Genomic DNA, 26,296 nt, shown 5'->3' on the forward strand with positions numbered 1-26,296 from the left:
CACGGCAACAGCAACACGCGCGTGCCATACCTCGTGTTCAAAATCAAGAAAACCGGTACAAAAGCGGGAGATACAAAACACGCAATGAGTGTAAAATAAGCGATTTAATACGTAAGGAAGCTCACAGGTCGTAACAAAACCATGTTAGGAGAACACAAGGACGGATTGCCTGTCACAGAGCTGCCGTATACAATCCTGCAACAAGCCCAGCGGGTTGCCGTGCGCGACGAGCCGCCCGCCTATCCCAGGTTTGACAACGAAAATAAGCGGCATCAACTAGCACCGCACCGCGACCAGCAACCCGTCGCATCTCACGATTATGAAAACATCGTCGACGAAGCCGGCTACCACTTCGCGACTGCGACGCCCCCCCCCCCCCCTCCCCCCTGCCGGTACTCAGAGCAGCCACGTGACCACCAGGCTGCCGGCGGCCACCCAGTGGCTGGCGAAGCCCAGCGCCTCCCACTTGTCGAGCGTGTGCCGCCAGTGGTAGCCGCTGGCGCCGGCCGAAGAACCGTCGAACACGACGCCCAGATAGGCCAGGTGGAAGGCGGCCAGCAGCGCCAGCGGCAGGTTGAGGGCGCGCGCCGCCCAGCGACCGGCCCCCGCGTGCCGGCTGCACGGCTGAGCGCAGCGTCGCGCCAGCACGCAGAGGCCCAGCGCGTCGCCCAGCTGGCCGCGCAGCCGGTGCTCGGTGTACGTGTAGACGCCCAGCGAGAGCAGCACGGCCGCCAACTGGAAGTTGAGGCCGTGCAGCACGGCACTGGCGCCATAGGTGCAGAGCACGGCCGCCGCCGTGCCGGCCGGCCGCGCCACGCGGAACACGTCTGTGGCGGGGGCGCCGTGTCAGGTGCCCACCGAACGGAATGGCCGACACTGATTGGCTGCTCCGGAATTTGGAAAGCAGGGACGAACGCGTCCGCCGCGGCGGCGCATGTGACAAACTCGCCCCTAAATATGGGTCAAAGGTCAGCATGACCAAAAGCTGAGCATGTCATACATAAGCATGGCCTGCATATCACGGCGCATGAAAAGCGAGATAACAGAACGCAATAATAGTCTAGCGACACGCATACGCGCCGAAGGCTTGTACACATGTTTAACCTTGTCATCAATCAAGACAGTTACGCACGGATCGGAACCCTCCTCTAGCCTGCCAGCCACCTAGCGTACGCATCCACGGGACCATCTCATCGCTGATAAACAAAGCGAAACTCACAAGTTTTGAGCCAGTAGTGCATGGGCAGGTTCCAGTTGACGACCACCTCAACCAGCGAACGTGGCGCTTCAATGGCGGTAGGTCGGCTAACCAGAAGTTCGCCGCTCGGCGACCAGACGGCGCTAGTGATGCCTGGAGAAGTCAGCGCAATCGACGATTTGACGGATCCCATCCTTAATACTGAAGGCGAGCCTGCACATCTGATGTACAGTAACTGGCTATTCAGCGGAGCATGAAGATGACCGCCATCAGACAGCCCCACTTAAAGGGCTGTATGATATCCAATGTGTCTGCCTCAAGATACAATTAAAAAACGAACAATCCTCATTACTGTGCTCTGCCAGACGCCGACCAGAGCTTACCTGACACGTTGGCCGCAGCTTGGGAGACAAACGAAACAAAGTAGTGGCTGGAGCGGAAAGACAGCGCCTCTCTGTAGGCCACGATCCACATGGAGATACTGGGAAACATGCACAGGGCAGATCAGACTGGCATCAACGTGGCTGTGGCTGTCGCCGTCAACCAAGACCGGCTTAGTAAGCTCACTAGCACCAAGACTGCATTCAGGAAAGATAACAGAACACAAGGCGACTGTAAGATATCCGAACTTACTCTTCCAACAAGTGCACTCAGCCCACCGCAGATGAGGAATTACCGAAATTTTAAATTTTCCCACCATAATTCTCACCCGAAACTAGTGATAATCGTGAATTACACGCCCATGTAAGGAAGAAGCATTCAGAGGAACAGCTGCGCAACTCACAGCACGAGCCGGTCGGGGAGCAGCCAGTTGAGCCAGCAGGTGGAGACAGTCATGAAGACCAAGCCTAGCACCAGGCTGCCTACCGACGTCACCACCCAGCGCATGCTGGCCAACTGAAAACGCGCAACGCACGCCACGTCACTCATCTCGGCTGGATGCAGCAATACAGCGATCCTGATCATGACACGTCTCCGACGTCAACGAGCAGCTGCAGCACACGCTGCCCAAGACGCCACGCCTAACACGCCCAGAGTACGGTGTCGGCGAACCAGGACGACCGCCGGCGGCGGCGCGGCAGCAGCGCACCTGGGCCGGCCGGGTCTGCACGGCTGCCGTGTAGTCGGCGAGCGCGATCCACAGCCCGAACACGACCACGCAGCAGCGCACCTGGGCCGGCCGGGTATGCACGGCTGCCGTGTAGTCGGCGAGCGCGATCCACGGCCCGAACACGACCGTGCCCGGGTGCAGCAGGTAGCCCGCGTACTGAAGCGGTCCGGGTGGCGGCGCGGCCGGGCTCCCGTCCAGACCGGCCGACACGGCCTTCATCATCAGAATCATCTGGGCGCCGCGCACGCTGTGCCAGCGCGCCGCCTCCACCAGCCACAGTTCACTGAAACATGCACACGCCATGACAGAGAGAGTGATGTGGCCAGAGCACACAGCTACAGCCCGCCGGAGCACGGCCACACACGAGGAGAATGAGAACACACAGACACGTCAGGCCAGATCAAAATCTAAAAAATGAGCACACCGTCACAGCCTACTGACATGGGACTCGGCAGGCCTCCCACCAGACTCATTACATCCCACCATGAAGCCTCAGCCAGGTCGTCCCGCATCGCCAATGGCAGGGCCGGCGGCAGCTGCCTAACGTAATTTATGACACCTCTCGGCCGGGCCTGCTGTACTCGACGCCGTCCGCGGCCGCGCCCAATGCCGCACGGCAAGTTCCCCGCTCGCTCCGAGCGACTCACCAGCTGAGTACAAACGTGAGCGAGACGGCTGTCACCAGGAGGCCGGCGTAGCGCGGTGCGAGGCGCGTCACCGCCGCCAGCGTCACGTATGAGAGCGCCGCGTGCACCACGAACGTCACCAGCAGGTCGGTGAAAAAGTGGTGCAACACCAGGCAGCCGATCAGCGCCGAGGCCAAGTGCACCATGCAGCTGGTCCGGCCCGAGGCTGGCGGCGGGCGTGTTGGTCAACAGGACAGCTTCCAGGGATGGAGGTGTGTGTGTGGGGGGGGGGGGGGGGGAGGAGAACTCGTCGGTGGCCGGGTGTGGTGTGTTGGTCAACAGGATGGCTCCAAGGCATAAGGAGGGAGAGGGGAGGGACCCGAACCTGGCGGCGGCCGGGAGTGGTAGTCAGCCAGGCGACCCCGAGGCATAGGGAGTGAGGGGGAGGGACTCGACCCTGTCCGTGAAGAGGCGTAATGGTCAGCCAGATGGCTCCGGAAGATGGGAAGTGAGGGGGAGGGACCTGAACCTGCTGGCGGCCGGGCGCGGTGGTCAGCCAGACGGCTCCGAGGGATGGGAAGTGAGGGCACGATGGCACAGTGGATTGTGTGAGACCGAGACAGCACTAGCTGGTGCCAGCTTTCAGCTTATTTATGAGGGAGGTCGATAGCTTTCAGCTTGAATATCAAATTACAATGAGCAAAGTAGGTGTGCATATGCATAAAAGGCGACAGCATTTTTCTTTTGGACTACTGGATAAGCCAAAACACATATACATGATTCATTGAATAATACATTCGGCATTACCATTATACATAGCAACCACTGAAATAAATATTTAAGGCATACTCACACAGAGTGACAATGATGCGGAGCACAAAACACCAGAAAAGCAGCTTGCCAATGTGACCTATGGCATCATTGGTTGTAGGCAGAACACAGTGCTCAACAGTTTCTTGGAAAGAGAACCCTTCATCATTGAATGGGCTGTCATCAGCATCATACTCATAGTCATCAATGTCCTCTTCCTGGCCATACCCATACTCCAGGTCTTCCACATCCACCCCATCAGCATAATCCATCAGCCCATCCATCTGTGGGACAACATGTTAATATCATACATGCAAAGCATGTGCCCAGTTCTGTCAGGACTGGTGCAGTAACTAAAATACATACATAAGTAAAATACATGCATGCCCCACTCCAGGGGTGAGATTCTCTGCTCAGTTGGGATTGGGGAGACTTCAACACCCAACTTTGCAAAGAGTGGGTCAAGTCCAGGGGAGAAATTCCATTGCTGATATTATGGGGGGAAAATGCATCAATTTTTGCTGATCAGCCCCATCCATTGCTCATGTTGGGAATACCAGAATCTGACCCAACCAATAACAGAGGTGGCAATTTTGTGAGAGATCTCAGATGAACCATAAGAAAGTAAACAAAACAACTTAAAGGGCATGTGTGTGTGTGTGTGTGTGTGTGTGTGTGTGTGTGTGTGTGTGTGTGTGTGTGTGTGTGCGTGCGTGCGTGCGTGCGTGCGTGCGTGCGTGCGTGCGTGCGTGCGTGCGTGCGTGCGTGTGTGTGTGTGTGTGAGTGTGTGTGTGTGTGTGTGTGTGTGTGTGTGTGTGTGTGTGTGTGTGCGTTCGTGTGTGTGTGCGTTCGTGTGTGTGTGCGTTCGTGTGTGTGTGCGTTCGTGTGTGTGTGCGTTCGTGTGTGTGTGCGTTCGTGTGTGTGTGCGTTCGTGTGTGTGTGCGTTCGTGCGTGCGTGCCTTGCGTGCGTGCATGATTTGGGTTTTGGAACACATTCAGCTTCAGAAGCTATATGGCATCATAGCATCTCACACTGGGAAAAGGAACCATGCATAATTAAAACTCAGTACCTTTGGTTTCCCAGATGTACAGGTCAACCACCACACTTACAATACTGCTATTTGAGGTTTGAAGACAAATTTAAGGTGTCCATTTAGCAAGGTAATTTAGAATCTACATACAAGATGTCCCAAGCTGAATGTTATGGTGACAACACTCTTGGCTGGGAGCTGGGCCCAAACCTCTAACACATGCTATATAAAATCACAGCATGGTCAAACCCACGTACAATTACATAGTCTTTGACAAAAGACAAGCAAAAATGCATGAGAGATATCATTTAAGTGGCTTTTTCTGAACCAGCTCCATATCACAGTAACCACAACATTATTTACCCCTAGACATGATCAATAGTGGCCACAATGCCTGCATATTCTGCACCCATTAGTTGTAATATGAATATTGCAATTCTGAGCTTTGCCATTTTGAGCAAAACCTATGTCCACTCATGTCAAGGCATGAATGCTGGCAGGAAGCAACCACCATGTTTCCACAAGGATTCAAAAGATGGAATACTCTGCTGCAGCCATGCACCTCAAAATCCCAAAATCATAATCTAGCCCAAACATTTGTTGAAAAAAGGCCCCATACACTATCAAAGACAACCTCAAAGCAAAATTACATACCTATCCAAGAAAACAAAACTGATGGTCAAGCTGACAGGGTATCCTTTGGCCCTCTCGCTTACATTCTTGCTCTGGTCATAAAACAAAAAACAGATACCTACCCCCTCAACCTACCTGATCTCACTTCTCAATGTTTAAGCTCAGAAAGAGTACGTTTACACCAAGTACAAATAGCTACTGGCCAGTCACATGCGTTGAGTGTTATCGTCCGCAGGCCGCAACGTCCCAAGTTGCCCCGCATCAGACTTTACGTAGCACTCTTTCTCTAAGATCCCATGGAACTGCCGAGGCCTCCTTCCCGACAAGACCACTAAAAGCGCTGGAAGACGCTACCTCCAGGCCAAAGCTCCGGTCAAACCGGTCAACTTCGAGGCGCCGGAGCCCGGACTCCCCCTCCCCCACATCGCCTTATATGCAATCTGCCAGGCCGGCTCTCCGACCTCTCCAAGTCGGTCTCTTCCACAGTTTTGTGCCGGTGTTGTCACATGGAGCCAGAAATTACGGCGTGTTTATAAAGTAATTAAATCAGCCGATTTCGTGTTGAATCATCTTTGGTGAGTAAAATGTGAGAGATGCGCCATAAGTATTACCAAGTGATTTAGAACACGTTCAAAGATGTAACTTAACCGAATAGCTCAAAATAAAAAAGCCACGAGTTCGCAAATTATTCATGTAGTTTATATGGTACAGTTAGCCGGTATATGGTAGCTGTTTCATGATACAGTTATAGCAGTTTTAAGATAACCCTGGCATAAGTGGGATTTGCCTGTTAGATAGCCTTAAATTTGCCACGTGCATCAAGTTAGATCCATATTACACATTCACATTCGCGTGTCACATTCGATCTACTGACCAATTACAATGAAATTTAGCTCACAGATGGAGCTAATTATGCCATTGACAAATATACTTTGATGCCCGTAGGTATCCAATATAGGGTTTTCTTCAAGTACTTCACCTTTTTTAGAAGAAGAAAAATCTCCACCGCGAGCGTTTTACGCGCAGTGCGGCACGGGCTCAACCAGCTCGCGTTAGCAGGATTGCCCGACTTTGAAATCATACAATCCAAACGACATCTTTAGCACCAAAAGTAATGAGCAGGCAATTAACATCATTCACTACGTCGTTTCGACCATTGCTACTCACAATGCTCGCATGATTGCCTATCATGTTCAAGAAATAACCATCTGATGATATAATAATTTCGGCCACAAACAGGTCATATGATTTTTAACACGCAGACAGCCGACGATTTATAGCATGTACTAAAATGGCAACATAAGCACCAAATTACGTACATTCGAGCAATCAAGAAAAGCATCCCAGTCCTTTACATTCGTGTCTCGAATTGATGTTTCCAAACAGACAGCACAGAGAAAAACCCAACAATGTCGGCGGAACTGAAGCATTTCCAGCAGTCTTAAAAAACGGACCAAGCCACGGGAACCAAACACCGAAGCCAAGCCAGCGTTTTCGGTGCGGTACATTGACGTCTATTAGCGCAGTGTATCTCATACACGAGTTCGGATAATGTGATTCACACTTATTAGGACCAAGCACATCGTGACGACATTGTCGCTTAAACTACAACACTTGGGTTCAATTAATATGACTACTCCGTTGCCGTGACATGCTGCAATCATGTGCAGAGGGACTGTCGTAGTACCCTCTTAAAGTAGTGCACCTCCTGTACAATTCCAACGAGCAAGGCTTGAAATCGCTCTGAAATCTAGAGACATACTCTGCCGAGATAATATGCCAACAGCCACCCTAAGGAAACGGATCAAGCCTCGGGAAACGAAGACTGAAGCAAGGCCAGCGTTTTCGGTACGGTACACATACGTCTGTTAGCGTAGTGCACCTCACACACGAGTCCGGATAATGCAATTCACACCTTTAGAACTAAACACGTCGTGCTGACAATGTCGATGGAACTGCAAGACTTCGGTCCGATGAATAAGACTCATGCATTGCCGTGAGATGCTGCAATCATGTCGTGCAGAGGGGCAGTCGTAGCACCCTCTTAAAGTAGTGCACCTCTTGCACAATTCCAACGAGCAAGGCTTGAAATCGCTCTGACATCAAGAGACACACTCTGCCGAGATATTATGCCAACAGCCACCCTAAGAAAACGGATCACGCCCCGGGAAACGAGGACTGAAGCAAGGCCAGCGTTTTCGGTACGGTACATATACGTCTATTAGCGTAGTGCACCTTATACACGAGTCCGGATCATGCGATTCACACTTATTAGGACCAAACACATCTTGCTGACGATGTCGGTGGGTATGCCAGACCACGGTCCGATGAATAAGACTCATGCACTGCCGTCAGATGTTGCCATCATTAGCGGACGGACTGCAGTAGCACCCTCTTCAAGTAGTACACCTCTTGTATAATTCCAATTGGCGAGACCTAGAAACCACTCTGACATCCAAAGACGTTCTCTGCCGAGATAATATGCCAACAGCCACGCTAAGCAAACGGACCAAGCCCCGGGAACCGAAGACTGAAGCAAGGCCAGCGTTTTCGGTACGGTACATATACGTCTGTTAGCGTAGTGCACCTCACACACGAGTCCGGATAATGCGATTCACACTTATTAGAACTAAACGCGTCGTGCTGACAATGTCGATGGAAATGCAAGACGTCGGTCCGATGAATAAGACTCATGCATTGCCGTGAGATGCCGCCATCATGTCGTGCAGAGGGACTGTCGTAGCACCCTCTTAAAGTAGTGCACCTCTTGTACAATTCCAGTGAGCAAGGCCTGAAATCCCTCTGACATCCAGAGACATACTCTGCCGAGATGATATGCCAACAACCACCCTAAGAAAACGGACCAAGCCCCGGGAAACCAAGCAGCGTTTTTGGTACGGTACATATACGTCTGTTAGCGTAGTGCACCTTATACACGAGTCCGGATCATGCGATTCACACTTATTAGGACCAAACACATCTTGCTGATGATGTCGGTGGATATGCAAGACTTCGGTCCGATGAATAACACTCATGCATTGCCGTCAGATGTTGCCATCATTGGCGGACGGACTGCAGTAGCACCCTCTTCAAGTAGTACACCTCTTGTATAATTCCAATTGGCGAGACCTAGAAACCACTCTGACATCCAAAGACGTACTCTGCCGAGATAATATGCCAACAGCCACGCTAAGCAAACGGACCAAGCCCCGGGAAACGAAGACTGAAGCAAGGCCAGCGTTTTCGGTGCGGTACATATACGTCTGTTAGCGTAGTGCACCTCACACACGAGTCCGGATCATGCGATTCACACTTATTAGGACTAAACACATCTTGCTGATGATGGTATAAGGTACGCTGCGCTTATAAATATATATGTACCGTACCGAAAACGTTGGCCTCGCTTCGGTCTTCGGTTTCCGGGGCTTGGTCCGTTCCCTTAGAATTGCTGTTGACACGTTATTTCGGTACAGTGTGTCTTTGGATGACAAAGCCGTTTTTAGGTCTCGTCAACGAATTATGCAAGAGGCGCACTACTTTAAGAAGGTGCTACTACAGTCTGTCCGCACATGATGGTGACATCCCACGACAGTGCATGAGTCTTATTCATTGAATCAAACCATTGCAGCTCAACCGACATTGTCGGCACAATGTGTTTATTTCTACTTAGTAAGAAGGGCTCTTGTTTCAGGTGCACCGTACGACTAAACGTATATGTACCGTACCTAAACCGTTGCCTTTGTTTCGGTCCTCGGTTCCAGGGGCTTGGCTTTGTTCCTCAGGGTCCGTGTCGGGATGTTATCTCGGCGGGGGTGTGTCTTTGCCTTTCAGAGTGGTTCTTAGGTGTCGCCAATCGGAATTATACAAGAGGTGTACTACTTTAAGAGGGTGCTACTACAGCCTGTCCGCACATGATGGCAGCATCTCACGGCAATGCATCAGTCTTATTCATCGGACCGAAGTCTCGCAGTTCCACCGTCATTGTCAGCGCGATGTGTTTAATTTCCATAAGTGTGAATCGCCTGATCCGGACTCGTGCATGAGGTGCACTGCGCTAATAGACGCATATGTGCCGTACCGAAAAAGCTGGCCTAGCTTCAGTCTTCGGTTCCAAGGCTTGGTCCGTATCCTTAGGATTTTTATTGGCATATTATCTCGGTAGAGTATGTCTTTGGATGTCAGAGCGGTTTTTAGGTCCCGCCAATTGGAATTATACCAGAGGTGTACTACTTGAAGAGGGTGCTACTGCAGTCCGTCCGCCAATGATGGCAACATCTGACGGCAATGCATGAGTCTTATTCATCGGACCGTGGTCTGGCACATCCACCGACATCGTCAGCAAGATGTGTTTGGTCCTAATAAGTGTGAATCGCATGATCCGGACTCGTGTGTAAGGTGCACTACGCTAATAGACGTATATGTACCGTACCGAAACGCTGGCCTTGCTTCAGTCCTCGTTTCCCGGGGCTTGATCCGTTTCCTTAGGGTGGCTGTTGGCATAATATCTCGGCAGAGTATGTCTCTGGATGTCAGAGCGATTTCAAGCCTTGCTCGTTGGAATTGTACAAGAGGTGCACTACTTTAAGAGGGTGCTACGACAGCGCCTCTGCACGACATGATTGCAGCATCTCACGGCAATGCATGAGTCTTATTCATCGGACCGAAGTCTTGCAGTTCCATCGACATTGTCAGCACGACGTGTTCAGTTCTAAGGGTGTGAATCGCATTATCCGGACTCGTGTGTGAGGTGCACTACGCTAACAGACGTATATGTACCGTACCGAAAACGCTGGCCTTGCTTCAGTCTTCGTTTCCCGAGGCTTGATCCGTTTCCTTAGGGTGGCTGTTGGCATATTATCTCGGCAGAGTATGTCTCTGGATGTCAGAGCGATTTCAAGCCTTGCTCGTTGGAATTGTACAGGAGGTGCACTACTTTAAGAGGGTACTACGACAGTCCCTCTGCACATGATGGCAGCATGTCACGGCAAACGGAGTAGTCATATTAATTGAATCTAAGTGTTGTAGTTTAAGCGACAATGTCGTCACGATGTGTTTGGTCCTAATAAGTGTGAATCACATTATCCGGACTCGTGTATGAGATGCACTGCGCTAATAGACGTCAATGTACCGTACCGAAAACGTTGGCTTGGCTTCGGTGTTTGGTTCCCGTGGCTTGGTCCGTTTTTTAAGACTGCTGGAAATGCTTCAGTTCCGCCGACATTGTTGGGTTTTTCTCTGTGCTGTCTGTTGGAAATATCAATTCGAAACACGAATGTGAAGAACTGGGATACTTTTCTTAATTGCTCGAATGTACGTAATTTGGTGCTTATGTTGCCCTTTTAGTACATGCTATAAATCGTCGGCTGTCTGCGTGTTAAAAATCATGTGACCTGTTTGTGGCCGAAATTATTATATTATCAGATGGTTATTTCTTGAAGATGATAGGCAATCATACGAGCATTGTGAGTAGCAGTGGTCGAAACGACGTAGCGTATAATGCTAATTGCCTGCTCTTTATTTTTGGTGCTAAAGATGTCGTTTGGATTGTATGATTTCAAAGTCGGGCAATCCTGCTAACGCGAGCTGGTTGAGCCCGTGCCGCACTGCGCGTAAAAGGCTCGCGGTGGAGATTTTTCTTCTTCTAAAAAAGGTGAAGTACTTGAAGAATACCCAATATAGGAGCATGTTGGTATGTTTGCATTGTATATTAACACTTTCGCTGCAAAGTCAGGCCTCACATACATACAGAGCCCAGACTGCAGAAATGTACTGGATGTCAAACATTTCTGGCATAGCAGCAATTTGCAGTAACTATTTCTGATCATGTATGCTGTTAGGTTGTTGCATGTTTCATATTTGAACTATTACATAAACTGTTGCACTTGGAATTTATTGCTAAGCTGAACTAATTTCATTGCATTGAATACCTGTGTTTTGAGAAGTTGATATTTCAGAGGTATTTTCAAATGCATTTTAAGTGAATAAGTTAAGTCAGTTTTAGAAATGTTCACACAGATGTTTTGTCCTCCATACAGGTCTTGGATTCATAAATTACCTGCTTGCTGCAATCAAATGTAAAGTCAGCTATCTAACCACCAAAGAAAAATGGGGTTTTTGAGAATATACAGGCTGCAACATGCTGTACTTACAAGATTGGTTAAACATCAGACATTTACTCAGCCACTGTGCAGTACACTGCAAGTAATGCAAATGCATGCAGCCAGAAATGAATCCCCTAAAATCACACCTCAGAGTGATAGAAGAATTCTGCATAATTGCATGTTAATTAGACTTTCCAAGTCTGAGGGGAGAGAGCTGCAAAGGGCAAGACTGAAGGCCCAACAAACTGCAGTGGATGGAGAGCATGCACCTGCCATGCCTACCTGTGCCTTCTTCAGTGCTCTAGGAACAGACAGCATTCATTCAAGCCATAACTCTCTGGCAGCTGAGGCACCACTGGAGTCAACAGAGTCATCCATGTTTCCATTTGCTGCTGCATCTCTGGTGGAGTTCACAGAACCTGGTGAGCAGCAGGATGAGCATGACACACCTGATGACACGCAGCTGCAGCAAACAGTGCGTGAGCGGCTACAACTGCTGCGCGAGCAGGCGGTGCGCGAGCAGGCTGCCGACGCAGACACTGATGACCAGGACCTGTGGGTGCTACGCTATGGCCACCCGGACCCATCTGTGCCGGCCAGCCAGGTGGTGTGCGGCGGCTGCGGCGCGCACCTGCACTGCCAGGAGCCGTCGTGGCCCGGCTATTTGCCGTCGGAGGTGCTGCGTGCAGCACCAGAGGCCGAACTGCGCGACCTCATCTGCCAGCGCTGCTACTTCCTGCGCTTCCACAACGCCGCTATCAACGTCAGCGTGCGGCCGGACGACTACTCGCTGATGATGCGCCAGATGGAGAACAAGTCGGCGCTGCTCGTGCTCGTGGTGGATCTGCTCGACTTCCCCTGCAGCGTCTGGCCCGGCCTGGCGCAGCTCGTCGGTCAGTTGTCGGCAGCTGAGTGGAATGTACATATGAGAGGCTCGTGCTTGGAATTCAGAATGCCATAAACCAACACGTTTTCCGTGATATGCACAGACAGTGGCGTATTTTGCTCGACTTTGGGCGTCGTGATAGTATGCGATAGTATTGCTCTGATTGATTGTCTGGTTCGAAACATACCCAACCATCGCTGGTGTCTCCTCACGTGTCGGCCTTCTCCCCAGGCCGGTCACGGCCGGTGGTGGTCGTGGGCAACAAGGTGGACCTGTTGCCGCAAGACAGCGAGGGATACCTGGAGCGCGTGAAGGCGGCGCTGAACCTGGCCCTGGAGCGGTGCGGTATCGATCGGCTGAACGTGAAGCACACCTGTCTGATCAGCGCTCGCAGCGGCTACGGCGTGGAGGATCTCATCACCGTCCTGCAGACACACTGGAGAGACCAGGGTACAAGTATTTTCCTTTTGCAGCTGCCGTGTTTCGTCCGTATTTTTGCCCACGGAGCAGAGGTGTCCACCAGAGGAGATGGCCGGTGCTCCGTCTCGCACGTGTCCACGGCTGAGACCGGGGTGCGACAGTCCTCCGTCCTGCAGACACGCTGGGGACGTCCGGATACGAAAGCTCACTGTCCTACACAGACTCACTGGAAGACAGAGAGGGGGAGGGAGGGGAGGGGGGGGGGGGGGGCACAACGCCGCACTTCCACAACGCCGCAGGAGGAAGAAGTCGATCTCATTCTTACGTGCTGAAAAGACCGGGGTACACTTGTGATCAGTTGCCACAGTTCCCACAAATGTGTGACCTCGCTCAGCGGCTCTTGCGCCTCGTTGCTCCGTGATCAACGCGTGAGCTTCCCTCACTTTTCGGTGCAAGTGTGAAGCCACCGGCTGTTGGGTCGATGTTGGTTTTAAGGTGCTAGGTGACTTAGGGCAATCGAAACAACCGACCAATCCACATGCATTCGTGAGACAAACGGCACGAGTCTTCACAGTCCAGACTAGGGCGCCACCGCACATCAGTTAGTTCTAAGAGCGCCGTTGCCCGGTCCAAAGCTCGTCAGCTCCCGCTGCTGTTGCAGGTGACGTGTACTTACTGGGCTGCACCAATGTGGGCAAGTCAACGCTGTTCAACACGCTGCTGCAGTCGGACCTGTGCAAGTCCGCGGCGCACGATCTTATCCGGCGCGCCACCGCCTCCCGCTGGCCGGGCACCACGCTCAACCTGCTCAAGGTGACGCCACTCAGGTCTTCCCTAGCTCCCATCCCTGCTGCTGGCGTGACCCTGGCTCCCACCCCACGTACCCGCCTGACCCTGGCTTCCACCCCCATGTATTGGCCGGACCCTGGCCCCCACCCCCATGCACTGGCCTGACCCTGGTTGCCACCTATATGTGCTAAGCCGACCCTGGCTCCCACCCGTTTTCGGTCAGCCTAGCTCCCCACCCACCCTGTGTACTGACCAGATCCTGGCTCTCACCCTGCGTAGTGACCTAACCCTGGCTCCTACCCCCATATACCGACCAGGCACAAGCTCCCACTTCACCGTGCTGATCCGAGCACTGGCTCCCAGCCCTCTGCACTGACTGTCTCCAGATCCCATCCCTTGTGCCCGATCCAGTGTGTCAAAGTTCAAGATTTCGACTGAAAATTAGTATCCCCAAGCATACCGTAAAAAGTTATGCAAAAAAGCAGCATATTGCCCCGACTATGTACAGTCTGTGATTATCCTGCATTGGTAGTTACAGTGACATGGCGGAAATTCCCTCGCCTCCAATGTCCTCATGCGACTTTCGTTCTTATTCTGGGCTGTGGTCGCGCATTACAGTTTCCCATGATGCGTCCGCAAGAGTTCCACATTCACAAACGTCTGCACCGGTTGCGGAAGGAGAAAAACTGGAGAAGAGAGGAACAGAGGCTGAGAGAATCGCGCCTGCAGGAGACTGGGGACCCAAAATACGCCATGCTGACAGGTTCTGCATCTGAAGATTGTTGTTACCGATTGACAGTCTTGCTCGTCAACACATTGGCGGCAGCGTTACCTACGGCTGAACCATTATAAAGGAATACAATCGTAGATGCCTGCAGCATCATGAAGCATTTCAGTTTGGTCTATTTAAGCTAGCAACTAGCCATCAATGACATCAAGTTTTATTGTCACTGCAGAACTGTATTATGCCAGCAGCTATTTCATCACTTTCCTTTCTGCCTCACGTCAGCCACCGAGCCGCCGCATCTTCCCCGCACGCACGTCCGCTACGTCGCGCGGAGCAGCGTCCGTCGCTCTGGCTCTGGCCTGGGAGGCGGCCGCGCCGGTGCCTCAGCGCGCCCCGCCCCTCCCCGCCCGCGGTTGTGACGGCGCGCGGCTCCTTTAGGTCACATTGGACGCACCTTCCGTGGCCAGCGAGCGCGCGACGGGGAGGCCGCAGTGCTGCCGGCCGAGGCGCCGCCGCCCACTGAGCGGCTGGGGGGCATCGCGGCCGACGACCCGCGCTTCCCCACCGGCCGCTGGGTGTACGACACGCCCGGCTTTATCACTCCTGATCAGGTGTGTGATCCCACCGGCCGCTGGGTGTGCGACACGCCCGGCATTATCACTCCTGACCAGGTGTGTGATCCCACCGGCCGCTGGGTGTGCGACACGCCCGGCTTCGTCACCCTCGGCCAGGTATGTATCAGATGTGTGGTTTGTGTTCCCACCGGGCGCTGGGTGTATGGCATGTGCGGCTTCCCCGGTCAGGTGTGTGATCCCAGCTGACGCAGGAACGGCACTGCTGCTACAGCTGCTGACCAAGCTGATGCAGCCGTCGGTAACGGTGACTCGGCCGTAGTGTTACAGCTGCTGACCGAGCTGATGCAGCCGTTGGTAACGGTGACTCGGCCGTAGTGTTACAGCTGCTGACCGAGCTGACCTAGGATGAGTTGTTTGTAACTGCGGCATTTGTTGCAGCGTCCAGCCCAGCTGAGCAACGACGCACTGTCGCCGACTAAGTCGACCTTGTTACAGCTGCTGACTCAGCTGACTCAGGAGGAGCTGTTGCTGACGCTGACGCGGCAGTTGCTGCAGCCCCGCACGTTCTCCCTGTACCGCGGCCAGTCGCTTTTCATCGCCGGCCTGGCCCGGCTCGACTACAGGGCCGGTCCCAGCATGGCTAGGTGAGCGTCATGCGGCCACGCGGCTGTTCAGGGAGCACTCCGCTCTGGGGTGTCACTACCCTGGCGCCGCTTGGGCGGTTCTTGGGCGATGCTTGGAACGAGATGTGAGGAAACGTTGGTGCGGCGTCCGGTAGATGGGGGGTATGCAGCCTTCAATTCACGAGGGTAAATCTGAATGATTGGGCCTCGGTTGGTGGGTACCGTTCTCACTGTTTAATAGCTATATGACGAAGTAGATCGGTCAAAAGTGGGGTTACCTCGCCTGGCTTCTATCGACTGCACCAAGACATCAACTGTGATGTGTTGCGTTGTACCCCGGTATATCGGAGGTGGATCCTGGGAGTGCTCGGGCCGGCCCGCCAACAGGCAAGAACCGAGGCCGATCTGACACCGGTGCGGGAGGCTGATGCCGCCGGATGCAGCAGAAGTCGGAGAAATGGTTTAGCTCCCACGTCTTTATCACGCGCTGGTGTTGCAGGCTGACTGTGTTCGCATCCTCCGAACTCCCCGTCACCGTCACGGCCACCGAGGACGCAGACGACATCTACCGGCAGTATCTGGACTCGGGCCTGTTTGTGGTGCCGCGTGGCGGCGCCAAGCGCCTGGCGCGCTGGCCGGGACTGGAGCCGAAGGATGTGACGGTGACGGGCGGCAGCGTGACGGAGAGCGCGGCCGACATCGTCCTCTCCTCCGCCGGTCAGTGAGGCCAGCGCCGGTTATTAGCTGCACAATGGTTTTCTCGCGGTGGCGGGGATTCGCAAATTACATTTCACCGAGGACAGGCGCCGACAGTCAGTCGCACGAGGCGGTTTGATAAGTCATTGCCGTGGTACCGGCACGATATCCCGGAGCCTGTAGCTCGGTGTAGATAGAGGAGACCGAACGACTCGAGAGAACCACGTACTAGATATGGGTGGCCCGTTTCGGTAAGCGCCGGACGCTAAGGCCACTGGGCGCTGATACAACCGTCTTGGTCACTAGCGCTACCTAGAGCTAAGAGACTTCATTCTGAGATGCACGCCACGCCGCGCGTGAGATGCACGTAGCTTTGAAAACGACACCCGAGGCACCTGGCCAGCGGCCGGCTGACGAGAGCCCCACGTACGCACAGGTTGGGCCGCCGTGACGCCAGCCGAGGACCGTTCTGGCGACGGCGAGACGGAACTGAAGTTCACGGCGTACACGCCGGGCGGCGCTGGCGTGTTCGTGCGCGCGCCGCCGACACTGCCGCACGCGGTGCGTCTGCGGGGCCGCCGGCGGCACGGCTCGCCGGCGCACAAGCTCGGCACCCTGCACCAGCTGAGAGCGGCGCGCCGGTGACGCCGGCAGGGCTGGGCATCCGCACTGCGTCCGCCGTCTGTGCGATTGGGGAGGAACGATGTCCACCGTCTGCGTGGCGAGGGACGACGTCCGCCGGCCGCTTGACTCGAGCGGGGCGACGTCCGCCGGCCGTTTGACTCGAGCGGGACGACGTCCGCCGGCCGTTTGACTCGAGCGGGACGACGTCCGCCGGCCGTTTGACTCGAGGGGGACGACTGCTGCCGTCTGCGACTTCTGAGCTTCTTATTCGCGACCGATGGTTGTCTTCTGCACGACTGGTTCGCGAAGCAGTATTTTCGCAACCGCAATACAGTGATGCCATTCATGTGCAGATCCCACCCATTTGTTTACTTTTGAAGTATCAACCGGCTGCTGTCGGCGCCGTCGTATGACTTCTTTGGCGTAAAGGCACAGCTATGAACGCCCATGCCCGCCACTACGCGGTGCGCTCGGCTGATTTCACCTAGTCTCGTTCTCGCTCAGGCATTATTCGACATGCTGAGAACTTTCTGGACATGTTTGTGATGATACCATGTACAAAGCCGTATGGGCCGTGTAAGCGCTCCTTCCGCGCTGCGTTCGGCCCGTATCTGCGCCTCTCTCAAGAACGTCCAGTCACCAGGCGTGTGCATTTGTACCTAAACTTGGCCAGGACGTCCGCCCGGCCCTGACAACACGAGGCTCTAACGGCCGGCCAGCTTCCAGGTTTGGACGGACGAGGGGGTTGGGCCGCGCCTCATGTACTGACCAGCACACACCTCACCGACGGGGACGGGGCCGGGGTCGGGGCCACGGGCGGACCCGCGGTCAGTGGACGATGGAGAGAGACACGGCCCAGAGCGCCACCCCTTTCAAAAGTCAAGGCATTTTCGTATCACAAGACTAATCGGTGCCAGCTATGGCAGGTGTGCCTGCGGACGAGCAGCGGCCCCGAGACACCGCTGTCCCACACGAGCCGCTACTGGGCTTCGACACTAACGTAAACCTTCGGGGCCTCACAGCACGTTCCATTTCTGGAGTCGTACTGAAGACAACACTGAACTAATGTCATACGAAGACAACATTCACGACCACCCCAGTGCGCCCCACGATCAAAAGAAGCGCGGGTTGCATAGTCACTTTGAAAACGTCAGACAGCGGACGTAACTGTAGGCTCCACGACACCTCGGAGCGATATCATTAAGCTCAAGTTTGTTCGCCGTGTCCAACTTACGAAATGCCGAAAGTAACGGCCGCGTCCCATCGATGGTTTGTACTGATAGAGCACGTAGAAAATGACTAAAAGTGACTAGCATCGTTCCGACATGACGCTGACTAGAGCAGCCGACTAGGGCTGTGCGCCGACACCGTAGTTGTGCTGAGCAGTTCGCCGCCAGCCTGCCGCACCACGATCGCTTGGCGCTCGGACACGTGATGGCCGCGGCGAGATTCCGTGAGACGTGACATGGTGATGCACGGCCGCGACACACCACGTGACCACCAGCGGTCAAAGCGCATAGCTGGGCTCCACTGATCACTGACTCTGGCTAGACTACGACTCGACACCGCGGACTTGACACCGACTCGTGAGCGGAACAGCTGCAGGACTATCCTGGCTAGTGCATACGCTATCACCGTGAGCTGGGCTCCGCCTTGTCTGACGAGTACTGGGACACGGCGCAGTGGAAAGTCGGATCTCCGTACCGCCCGAAGCTGACACATGGCGGGTCAGACCCGTCATTACCACACACAGCACGGCTCGGCGTAGTACCACGCGAGACCCGCAGGTGGCGGGGCGAGCGGTCGGTTACTGGACGCTGCAGGGTCGGACCTCAGTACTAGACCACACCGGCAGATGGCGGGGCGAGCGCACAGCTATTGGACGCTGCACGGTCGGGCTCCGGTGCTGCGCGAGACCGGCAGATGGCGGGCCCGGCGCCGCAGTCCCTCCAGGAACACGGCCCGGTTGAACTGTCCGGCAGCCAGCGGGATGCTGCAACAGGCCGATTGTGAGCCGGCAAACAGACGGTGGATGAGAGTAAAGACCATCTGGCCAGAACGAGGAAACGCCTAAAATGCACCATTCCTGTCTCCAAAGCATGCCAAGCGAAGACAAAACCGTTCGCATGAGGTTTTTTTTTTACCTCTGACTTGGTATTTGGGTGCAAAGTGTTCGATGTGCTTTTACCATGGACCGGATTGCAATACCATGGACTGAATGGCAAGCCAACACAAAGAAGCATCCAGCACTCAAACGATGGACGTACTGCGTCGGCGCGAGCAGGGGCAAACACCGGTGGCTCGTGTCGCATCGACGGGGACCGTCAGGTCGCCACTCACTTGTCCATGCTGGGTCGGACCTGGCACTGGTACAGGCCCCACACGGGCTTGTGGTCCGACGTGTTGAAGGCGTGCACCGAGTCGTACTTGACGCACCTGAGACGACAGAAGACCATGGTGAGCCCAGACGTCACCGCACAAGTCCGCGCCAGCAGCAGCCCGTATCACGACGGAACGTTGTCCAACCATTTCGGCGAAGAAATCCGGCGCCACGCTACAACGGCGGGTTGCCGCCAGCGACTCAGCAAAGACCAGCAACCGACAAAATGCCGGCGAGCCGATCCTCCCGCACGCCGCAGCAAAAAAAAAACAACAAAAAAAACGACCATCCGGCGATGGCATCCAACACCCGACGGCGGCTGGCACCTCACGCACGCGAGGCTGCGGATAGCTCGGCCACGGTCACCGCGGCCGGATTGGCGATGTGGGACTCACCGCACACCGTCGCGCCGGCTCTTGAACAGAATGCGGTCGGTGTAGGCCGGGATGCGCTGCTTGGAGGACGTGTCGAAGTTGTTGGTGCCCGGGTCGTACTTGTAGGTGGGCAGGAACGCGATGTCGCCCTCGCTGAAGCCCTCGAAGGCGCGCCCTGGCGGCGGGGCGAACATGGGCCTCACAAGGCCATCACGCGCCTGTTCTCAGCACGGCTCAGCCCTCATTCCGGCGACGACCGGCCGTCGCCGACTGGCCGAACCTGGGAACCACGCTGCAATGTCGCAGCTCTGATTCCGTCCACGCGAGCCATACCTCATGTCTCACGCCCTGGGCCACAGCCATTGCGTCGGAGTAAGGCCGCCTGGAGTCACCGCTCAGCCGGCGACGCGGGCACGCACGCCGCGTGGCGCTCTTTGTGGCTTGTGACAACTGGCCGATCTGCTTCACTCTCCACGTCATTATTACGTTATGCATATAGAAGTTTGTACGTTACGTCAGCCCTGCTTAATACTAAATGTTAACGTTAACGCCATGGACCATTGGAAGCGACGTATGCACTTCTCACAATGGCCACGCGGCAGAGTTTGGATCCGGTGACCAAAAGGAAGGCCGGTTCAACAGAGTAACGAACAATCTCGGCACACCGCAGCCCCCGCGGCTCCACTCGAGCAGGTCTGCGGGCGCCCGGAGCCCCGACGGCGCGTGCCGTCACCCACAGGCTACAAAAGCGGCATACCTTTCTGCTTGGCGTGGTTCAGCTGGTCCCACTCGAGCAGGCTGCGTATGGTGGCGTCCGACATGGGCCGCTCGCACAGCAGGATGGAGGTGGAGCTCTCGACGATGGTGTCAATCACGCGCGGGCGGCTCTGGCTCAGCCGAAAGTTGAGGTCGCCGAACCAGAACACGTTGTCGTAGCGCTCCGTCACGTCTGGCAGCGAGGTCAAGGCGGGTCAGGGAGGTTCGGGGTGGGTCACAGGGTGGGTCGGGGCGAGTCAGATCTCGTCGGGGCGGGGCAGAATCACGTCACAGACCAGTGTCGAGTCGTCAGCTGAGCTGTATGGCGTAACGCAGATGACGGCGTGACGCGTGCCGACGCATCCGCGTCGCTTGAGTCACATCGTAACATTTAGGGATCGTATGCGTATGCATATGGGCTAATTCAATGAAACCAAGATCCGGTTCGTAACGAAACAACGTACAAATGTGAGGTCAGTAACGGCAGCTGAGCGCCATACGGTGGGAAAACCGACGTGTTTCCGGGAGAGACAGATACTATGCGCCAGCGCACATCATGTGTACCGAAAAAGTTTTACTTCGATTGTTCAGAAGACAGCATCAGCTAGCCCACGGTCCCGATTTCTGGTATGGCACATACCGACCGAAGTTAAGGACACGAACACAACCTTAGGCACCTTTAATGCGCCACCAGGATTACTGTCGCTGGGAGCCAGCTGACGGCCCCCTGCCGTCCCGTCCCCGGCTACCTGTGACGAATGTGAGCAATCCCCGCAGCTCACGCTCCGGCTGGGGATCACCTGAGTCAGGTGTGCCCGGCTGTCCACGGCGGCGGGAGCACTCACCGCAGCTCTCGCTCCGACTGGGGATCACCTGCGTTAGGTCTGCCCGGCTGCCCACGGCAGGCGGGAGCACTCACCGCAGCTCTCGCTCCGGCTGGGGATTACCTGAGTTAGGTCTGCCCGGCTGCCCACGGCGGGCAGGAGCACTCACCGCAGCTCTCGCTCCGGCTGGGGATCACCTGAGTTAGGTCTGCCCGGCTGCCCACGGCGGGCAGGAGCACTCACCGCAGCTCACGCTCCGGCTGGGAGATCACCTGAGTTAGGTCTGCCCGGCTGCCCACGGCGGGCAGGAGCACTCACCGCAGCTCACGCTCCGGCTGGGGATCGCCTCAGGCCGACGGCCCCCTGCCGTCCCCGGGAGCACTCACCGCGGCTCTCGCTCCGACTGGGGATCGCCTCAGGCAGCTGACGGGCCCCTGCCGTCCCATCCCCGGCTGTCCACAGCGGGCGGGAGCACTCACCGCGGCTCTCGCTCCGGCTGGGGATCGCCTGAGGCAGGTCGAGCGCGGCGCAGATGCGTCTTACGTCGTCAATACGCTGGTTCTGCTTCTCGAGGTGCGCCGTTAGGTGGCAGGTCAGAAGCAAGAATGTCGTCCCTAGATCAGGCGTTTCAGTAAAAGCGCTGTCCACAAGCAAAGCCACACATGCTTGCGACCGTTTTTTCCTCTACGGCCCACGCATGTACAATTACTAAAATTACAGCGTGAAGAGATTCGATGCCTTAAATGGCACTTAGCCGCTCTACGATCAAATCACAGTGAGCAGTCTAGCTGTGGGAAATTTTCGGTGCCGCGTGACAAATTTACAACGTAATTTCGATATTTATGCACAATCTCGTCTGATCGCTTCAGTCAGCTATAGGCTTAAAATACCAACGGGCCGCTGTCAACGGACCAGATGACACGGGCACGTCGCCCCCAATTCAGCCATCAACGTGAACACATCGCCCACGAGCAAACCTAAAAATCACTGCGAACGCTTGTTACCGTACCGTCATTACCTCGTCTGGAAGTAAAATTACCACGTGCTATACATATATCGAAATTCCTTACGAGCCTGGATGTCTTCATCACTTAGCGAACCGATTTACGACCAACAACAACCGTAATTCTACGCCTTAAGAGAAAAATGACAGCACCCAACAGCAAAGTTGCGACTTGATTGCAATAGCCGTGAACACGCCATCTTGCCTTATTGCTCACGATTACTCAAAGCTTTAGCTTCATGTTAGTGTTGCACCACCCACACAAATAAAATTGCCCTCAACTATGCTATTGGCAAACCTTACCGAAAAACTGGAACCCGACCGCCACGCAGCCCTTGGTTTTGATCGCCGTCGGCTGGCGGATGCTGAAATTAGCTTCTTCTGGTACTGCGGGAGCAAAACAACCGTGACAGCACGCCCCCAAATGCTGAGCATCTCCACAGCTTTGAAATCCACCGGGGGAAGCGTGTTGACGCCAGGAGCAGCCGACGAGTCGTGCGTCGGGTTCAACCTTTTAACGCTTACATATCCAACTGCTATGTGCTAAAGGGATGCAAATAATAATCACACACATCAAAGCGTGTTGGCACTAACGCGTCACAAGCCGCTACGGCCTGCGAGGTGCACGACGCCTCCGTCTGTGCCTCAGGGCGTGTGACCTCTCACGAGCCGTGCGAGCTGTGAGCCTGCGTGCTGGCTGACCTGAGCAGTACCAGACGAGGTCGCGCCGGATGAAGATGCAGATGTGCAGCGTGCCGAGCGAGGCCGAGTGGAAGAGCACGTGGCTGGGGCCGAGCGTGGACTGCAGGCGCACCAGCAGACCGCGGTGGTCGGCGTGTGACTCCTGCGTGCCCAGTACCACCAGGTCCGGGACGAACGCCAACGAGTCGGGCAGCACCAGGTCATCCAGGCAGGCGGGCGGCTCCTGCGGCAGGCGGGATTACATCATCCAGCAAGAGAGCTACTGCAACACACGTCCACAGGCAGAACGGTGGCAAATGCGACTGCTGCCGTGTTTCCTTCTGTGAAGTACGTCAATGGGTTGATGTTAGCTTTTCCGGACATGGGAACCTGCCCCCCCCCCCCTTCCATCAGGTGTCCGCCTTCCCCGCTGCGTGCGTGGGGAAGCGTGGCACGTAAACAACTTCATATGCACCTAGGTCCAATTATGACCATCAGTTACCACCTGGCCCTGCCAGATGTAGATGTAACAAATTAATGTCCGCCTAGCCTCTACCAAGGCCAACAGTGAGAACACGTCGTTGCATCAGAGGGCGAAGGTTCATATACATAGGCGGATTCTCGGGGGGGGGGGGGGGCCCAAACATTCCCAGAACAGGCGGGGTCAGCACTGGTCGCCGGCTACCGAGGATGCGCCGCCCGGCGGGGGCGGCGCCCCCCAAACCTCTGAGAGCATGTTTTGCCCCCCCCCCCCAAACATTCCCAGAACTTCATAAAAGTTTCGTCTACTTACCACCTGTTTTAGCATTAACCGTTTTAACTGTTTTGTTTTAACTTCTGTTTAATATTTAAAAGCATTTCGGTGTTTTTTCGGTTTTGAATGGTGTCCCTACTAGGTACTTGCGAGAGGCACCATGCACTGGACCTGGGATCCCACACCGGACAGCTGGCGAGGAACGGCTGGCACCCCCACCGCCAAAACTCCAGGCTAAATCCGCCCCTGTTCATATACACCGGAGTCGGGACATTACGTATTCAGTCATGCCCTGACCTCTGGCCTAAGATAGCGACCAAGCACGGGACCATTACGTCAGAGGTGACACTGATCCACTGCACCATGACAGGGCCAACGCCGCTGCCTGACTGGGCAGCTGGCGGCCGGCGGCCGGCGGCGTTACACCGACCTTGGCGTTCATATTCCAGGTGCCGACCAGCACGTTGACCTGGCGCTGGGGCAGGCAGGCATTAAGCTCGTCGGCGCCCAGCAGCAGCGCGCTGCCGGTCGTGTTGACCAGATAACCCCTGCGGCGGCGGCGGGGTCAGCACTGGTCGCCGGCTACCGAGGATGCGCCGCCCAGCGGGGGCGGCGGGGCGCGGCAACCGCGCTAGTCAGCAGGGACGCTGGGGCGCGGCAGCCGAGCTGGCCAGCAGGGACAGCGGGGCGCGGCAGCCAAGCCGGCGCGCAGCCACTAGCTATCTTGACTGGTGAGCGTGTGCTCGCTGTCATTACATTAAGACATTCATCAATCGGAACATGCATTTTGCAAATGCAGTAACTGAGAAGCGAACCAGTGTATCGGCAGTAAAGCTTTAAAAAAAGATTTCATTTTCATGGTTTCTGGGATCGCCACCACATTTCTCGACTACGATGTGCTGCCTAGCCATGAAAAGATGACGTTGATGATGCTGAAGTTGATGCAAAAGTTGTGTGGCGCAGGAGCACTGACCTGCTTCTGGCCTTTTGTACGGTGATGGCACTGAGCGGGCTGCCTCCCGACAGCTCTGAGCAGCTGCTAAGCGTCTCCACACTGCCGGCCAGGCCGGCCGGGAACGACCTGGCCAGCAGAAACAGACGCCCGTCGGAGTCGCATCACCAGCCAGCCGGCCGGTAACAACACCGCACAGACAGGCGCTCATTAAAGCACTAACTTCGCAGTTAGGATCTCCCCACACGAATACGTTCATCACATAACTGAAATGACAGTGAGCATCTGCCGTACAGGACGGCCCAACAAGCAGTCAAACAAAGGGAAAACCACATCAATCGGCGTCACCAGCAGCAGCCGTGACCGCGCCCATCGCCGCACCGTCGCCGCCCGGCGCGCCAAGCCCACCTGGTCCGATGTGCGGCCGCCATCGGACTGCTCCACTGGAGGCCGGGGCTGGCGCGCGCCGGCCCGTTTGCCGCCGGGTACTGCAGGTCGTTGGTGGAGTGCGCGTGCGCCATGGGCTGGACAGCCAGCAGGGCGGCCGCGTCGGCGTCCGACGAGCCGCTGCTTACAGCGGGCGAAGTTACGAGCGTGTCGCCCCGCACCGACCGGCCGGCTGTGCCGTTGGACGCCGCGCCATCCGCCGTCGCTCCGGTCGCCCGGTCCAGCGGGAGGGTGCGGCCACCGGCGGCGGCCAGGCCGCGCTGCCCCGAAGCGGCGGTGGCGGCCGGCAGCGGCTGCTGAGCGGTGGCCGAAGGCGGCGACTCCCAGCCAAGCCGGCGGGCCTCGCTGGCGTTGACCGGCACCGTCGCTGCAGACGCCGGGTACGAGTGCCGGTTGGGGCGGACAGTCACTCCGGCCTGGCGGAGGGTGGCGCTCTTCTCCATGGTAGGCCTCGCTGCGCTGGGGTGACGTTTTGCCACCTCGGGCGCTTGCGGGCCATTCTGAGCAGCGCCAGGAGGCGAGAACTGTGCTCCAGCCCAGCCCTCAATGTTTGTGTTGGGATCTTCATCATGACCAAGAGGTCTTGCGTTGGAGGATGACTTTGCTAAGCCCGTTAAGGATGCATTGTCTTCTGAAACATCTTGTTTATGCTGTGACCGTTCAATAGCCAGACGAGCCAAGGATTTTTTCTTTGACATTTTTTCTTCTTCTATAGGTCAACTCATACTGAAAATAGCACTGATTCAGCACATGATTAATTACACCATAACACATATCATGTGTACACATGTATTATCTAAAGATGATCAGCTAAATTATGCACTTCTTGATGCCTTCACAAACCAAAAAAAGTTCCATGATCTTCCATGAGAACAGGCATACACACATGAGTGCTGCTTTCCACTCAGTTTGGGTAGCACTGTCACCCCCTGCCAATCTCCCAATGCCAACTTTGGGAAGTAGATGAAATCTCATGGGAGCCTGGTTTATTGGCATAATTTAAGGGTAGGTCTTACAATTTTCTGCTGTCCAGCCACCCACCCCACAAACTAATTTTGCTTAACAATGCCCCTGCATGTACACAATTTTTGGTTTGCACATTGTCATACCTGAGTAGCACAATCATGACAACACAGCAATAGCTAAAAATACTTCATGTTGAATATTTATTTAGCAGTGCTATTGGTAGGAAAAAGTGAGTTTCAAAGTTAAATTACATTTTGGTAAATTGATTCAAGTTTTGTCCTTAATCACCAATATGAAAGATCAAGTTCC

General features: G+C 55.2%; 3 protein-coding genes across 3 annotated transcripts; 1 reads left to right on the plus strand and 2 right to left on the minus strand.

Annotated features, from left to right (window-relative positions):
• Positions 1-396: 396 nt before the first annotated feature.
• On the minus strand, positions 397-5,742 carry LOC119112996 (protein-serine O-palmitoleoyltransferase porcupine). The gene is made up of 8 exons (XM_037237308.1): positions 5,532-5,742; positions 3,789-4,029; positions 2,957-3,161; positions 2,370-2,592; positions 1,983-2,095; positions 1,582-1,679; positions 1,220-1,351; positions 397-827 (listed from the first exon to the last, which is right to left on the minus strand). Exons 2-8 carry the CDS (start codon positions 4,027-4,029, stop codon positions 397-399), a joined length of 1,443 nt encoding a protein of 480 aa, XP_037093203.1. The 5' UTR covers positions 5,532-5,742.
• Positions 5,743-5,763: 21 nt separating this feature from the next.
• Positions 5,764-17,418, plus strand: LOC119112677 (nitric oxide-associated protein 1). The gene is made up of 9 exons (XM_037236922.1): positions 5,764-5,984; positions 11,445-12,403; positions 12,628-12,846; positions 13,478-13,629; positions 14,224-14,368; positions 14,771-14,943; positions 15,403-15,551; positions 16,030-16,247; positions 16,663-17,418. The coding sequence occupies exons 2-9, from the start codon at positions 11,515-11,517 to the stop codon at positions 16,869-16,871; spliced, it is 2,154 nt and encodes a 717-aa protein (XP_037092817.1). The 5' UTR covers positions 5,764-5,984; positions 11,445-11,514; the 3' UTR covers positions 16,872-17,418.
• Positions 17,419-17,487: 69 nt separating this feature from the next.
• INPP5E (Inositol-3-phosphate synthase) lies at positions 17,488-25,212 on the minus strand. The gene is made up of 10 exons (XM_037237602.1): positions 24,983-25,212; positions 24,596-24,703; positions 24,053-24,170; positions 22,890-23,112; positions 22,491-22,574; positions 21,664-21,798; positions 20,362-20,553; positions 19,626-19,779; positions 19,191-19,286; positions 17,488-18,843 (listed from the first exon to the last, which is right to left on the minus strand). The coding sequence occupies exons 1-10, from the start codon at positions 25,093-25,095 to the stop codon at positions 18,726-18,728; spliced, it is 1,341 nt and encodes a 446-aa protein (XP_037093497.1). The 5' UTR covers positions 25,096-25,212; the 3' UTR covers positions 17,488-18,725.
• Positions 25,213-26,296: the final 1,084 nt, after the last annotated feature.

Source organism: Pollicipes pollicipes, unplaced genomic scaffold (genome assembly GCF_011947565.3).
Source record: "Pollicipes pollicipes isolate AB1234 unplaced genomic scaffold, Ppol_2.1 Scaffold_7261;HRSCAF=8764_pilon_pilon_pilon, whole genome shotgun sequence".
In the NCBI taxonomy this organism is placed as follows: Eukaryota; Metazoa; Arthropoda; class Thecostraca; order Pollicipedomorpha; family Pollicipedidae; genus Pollicipes; species Pollicipes pollicipes.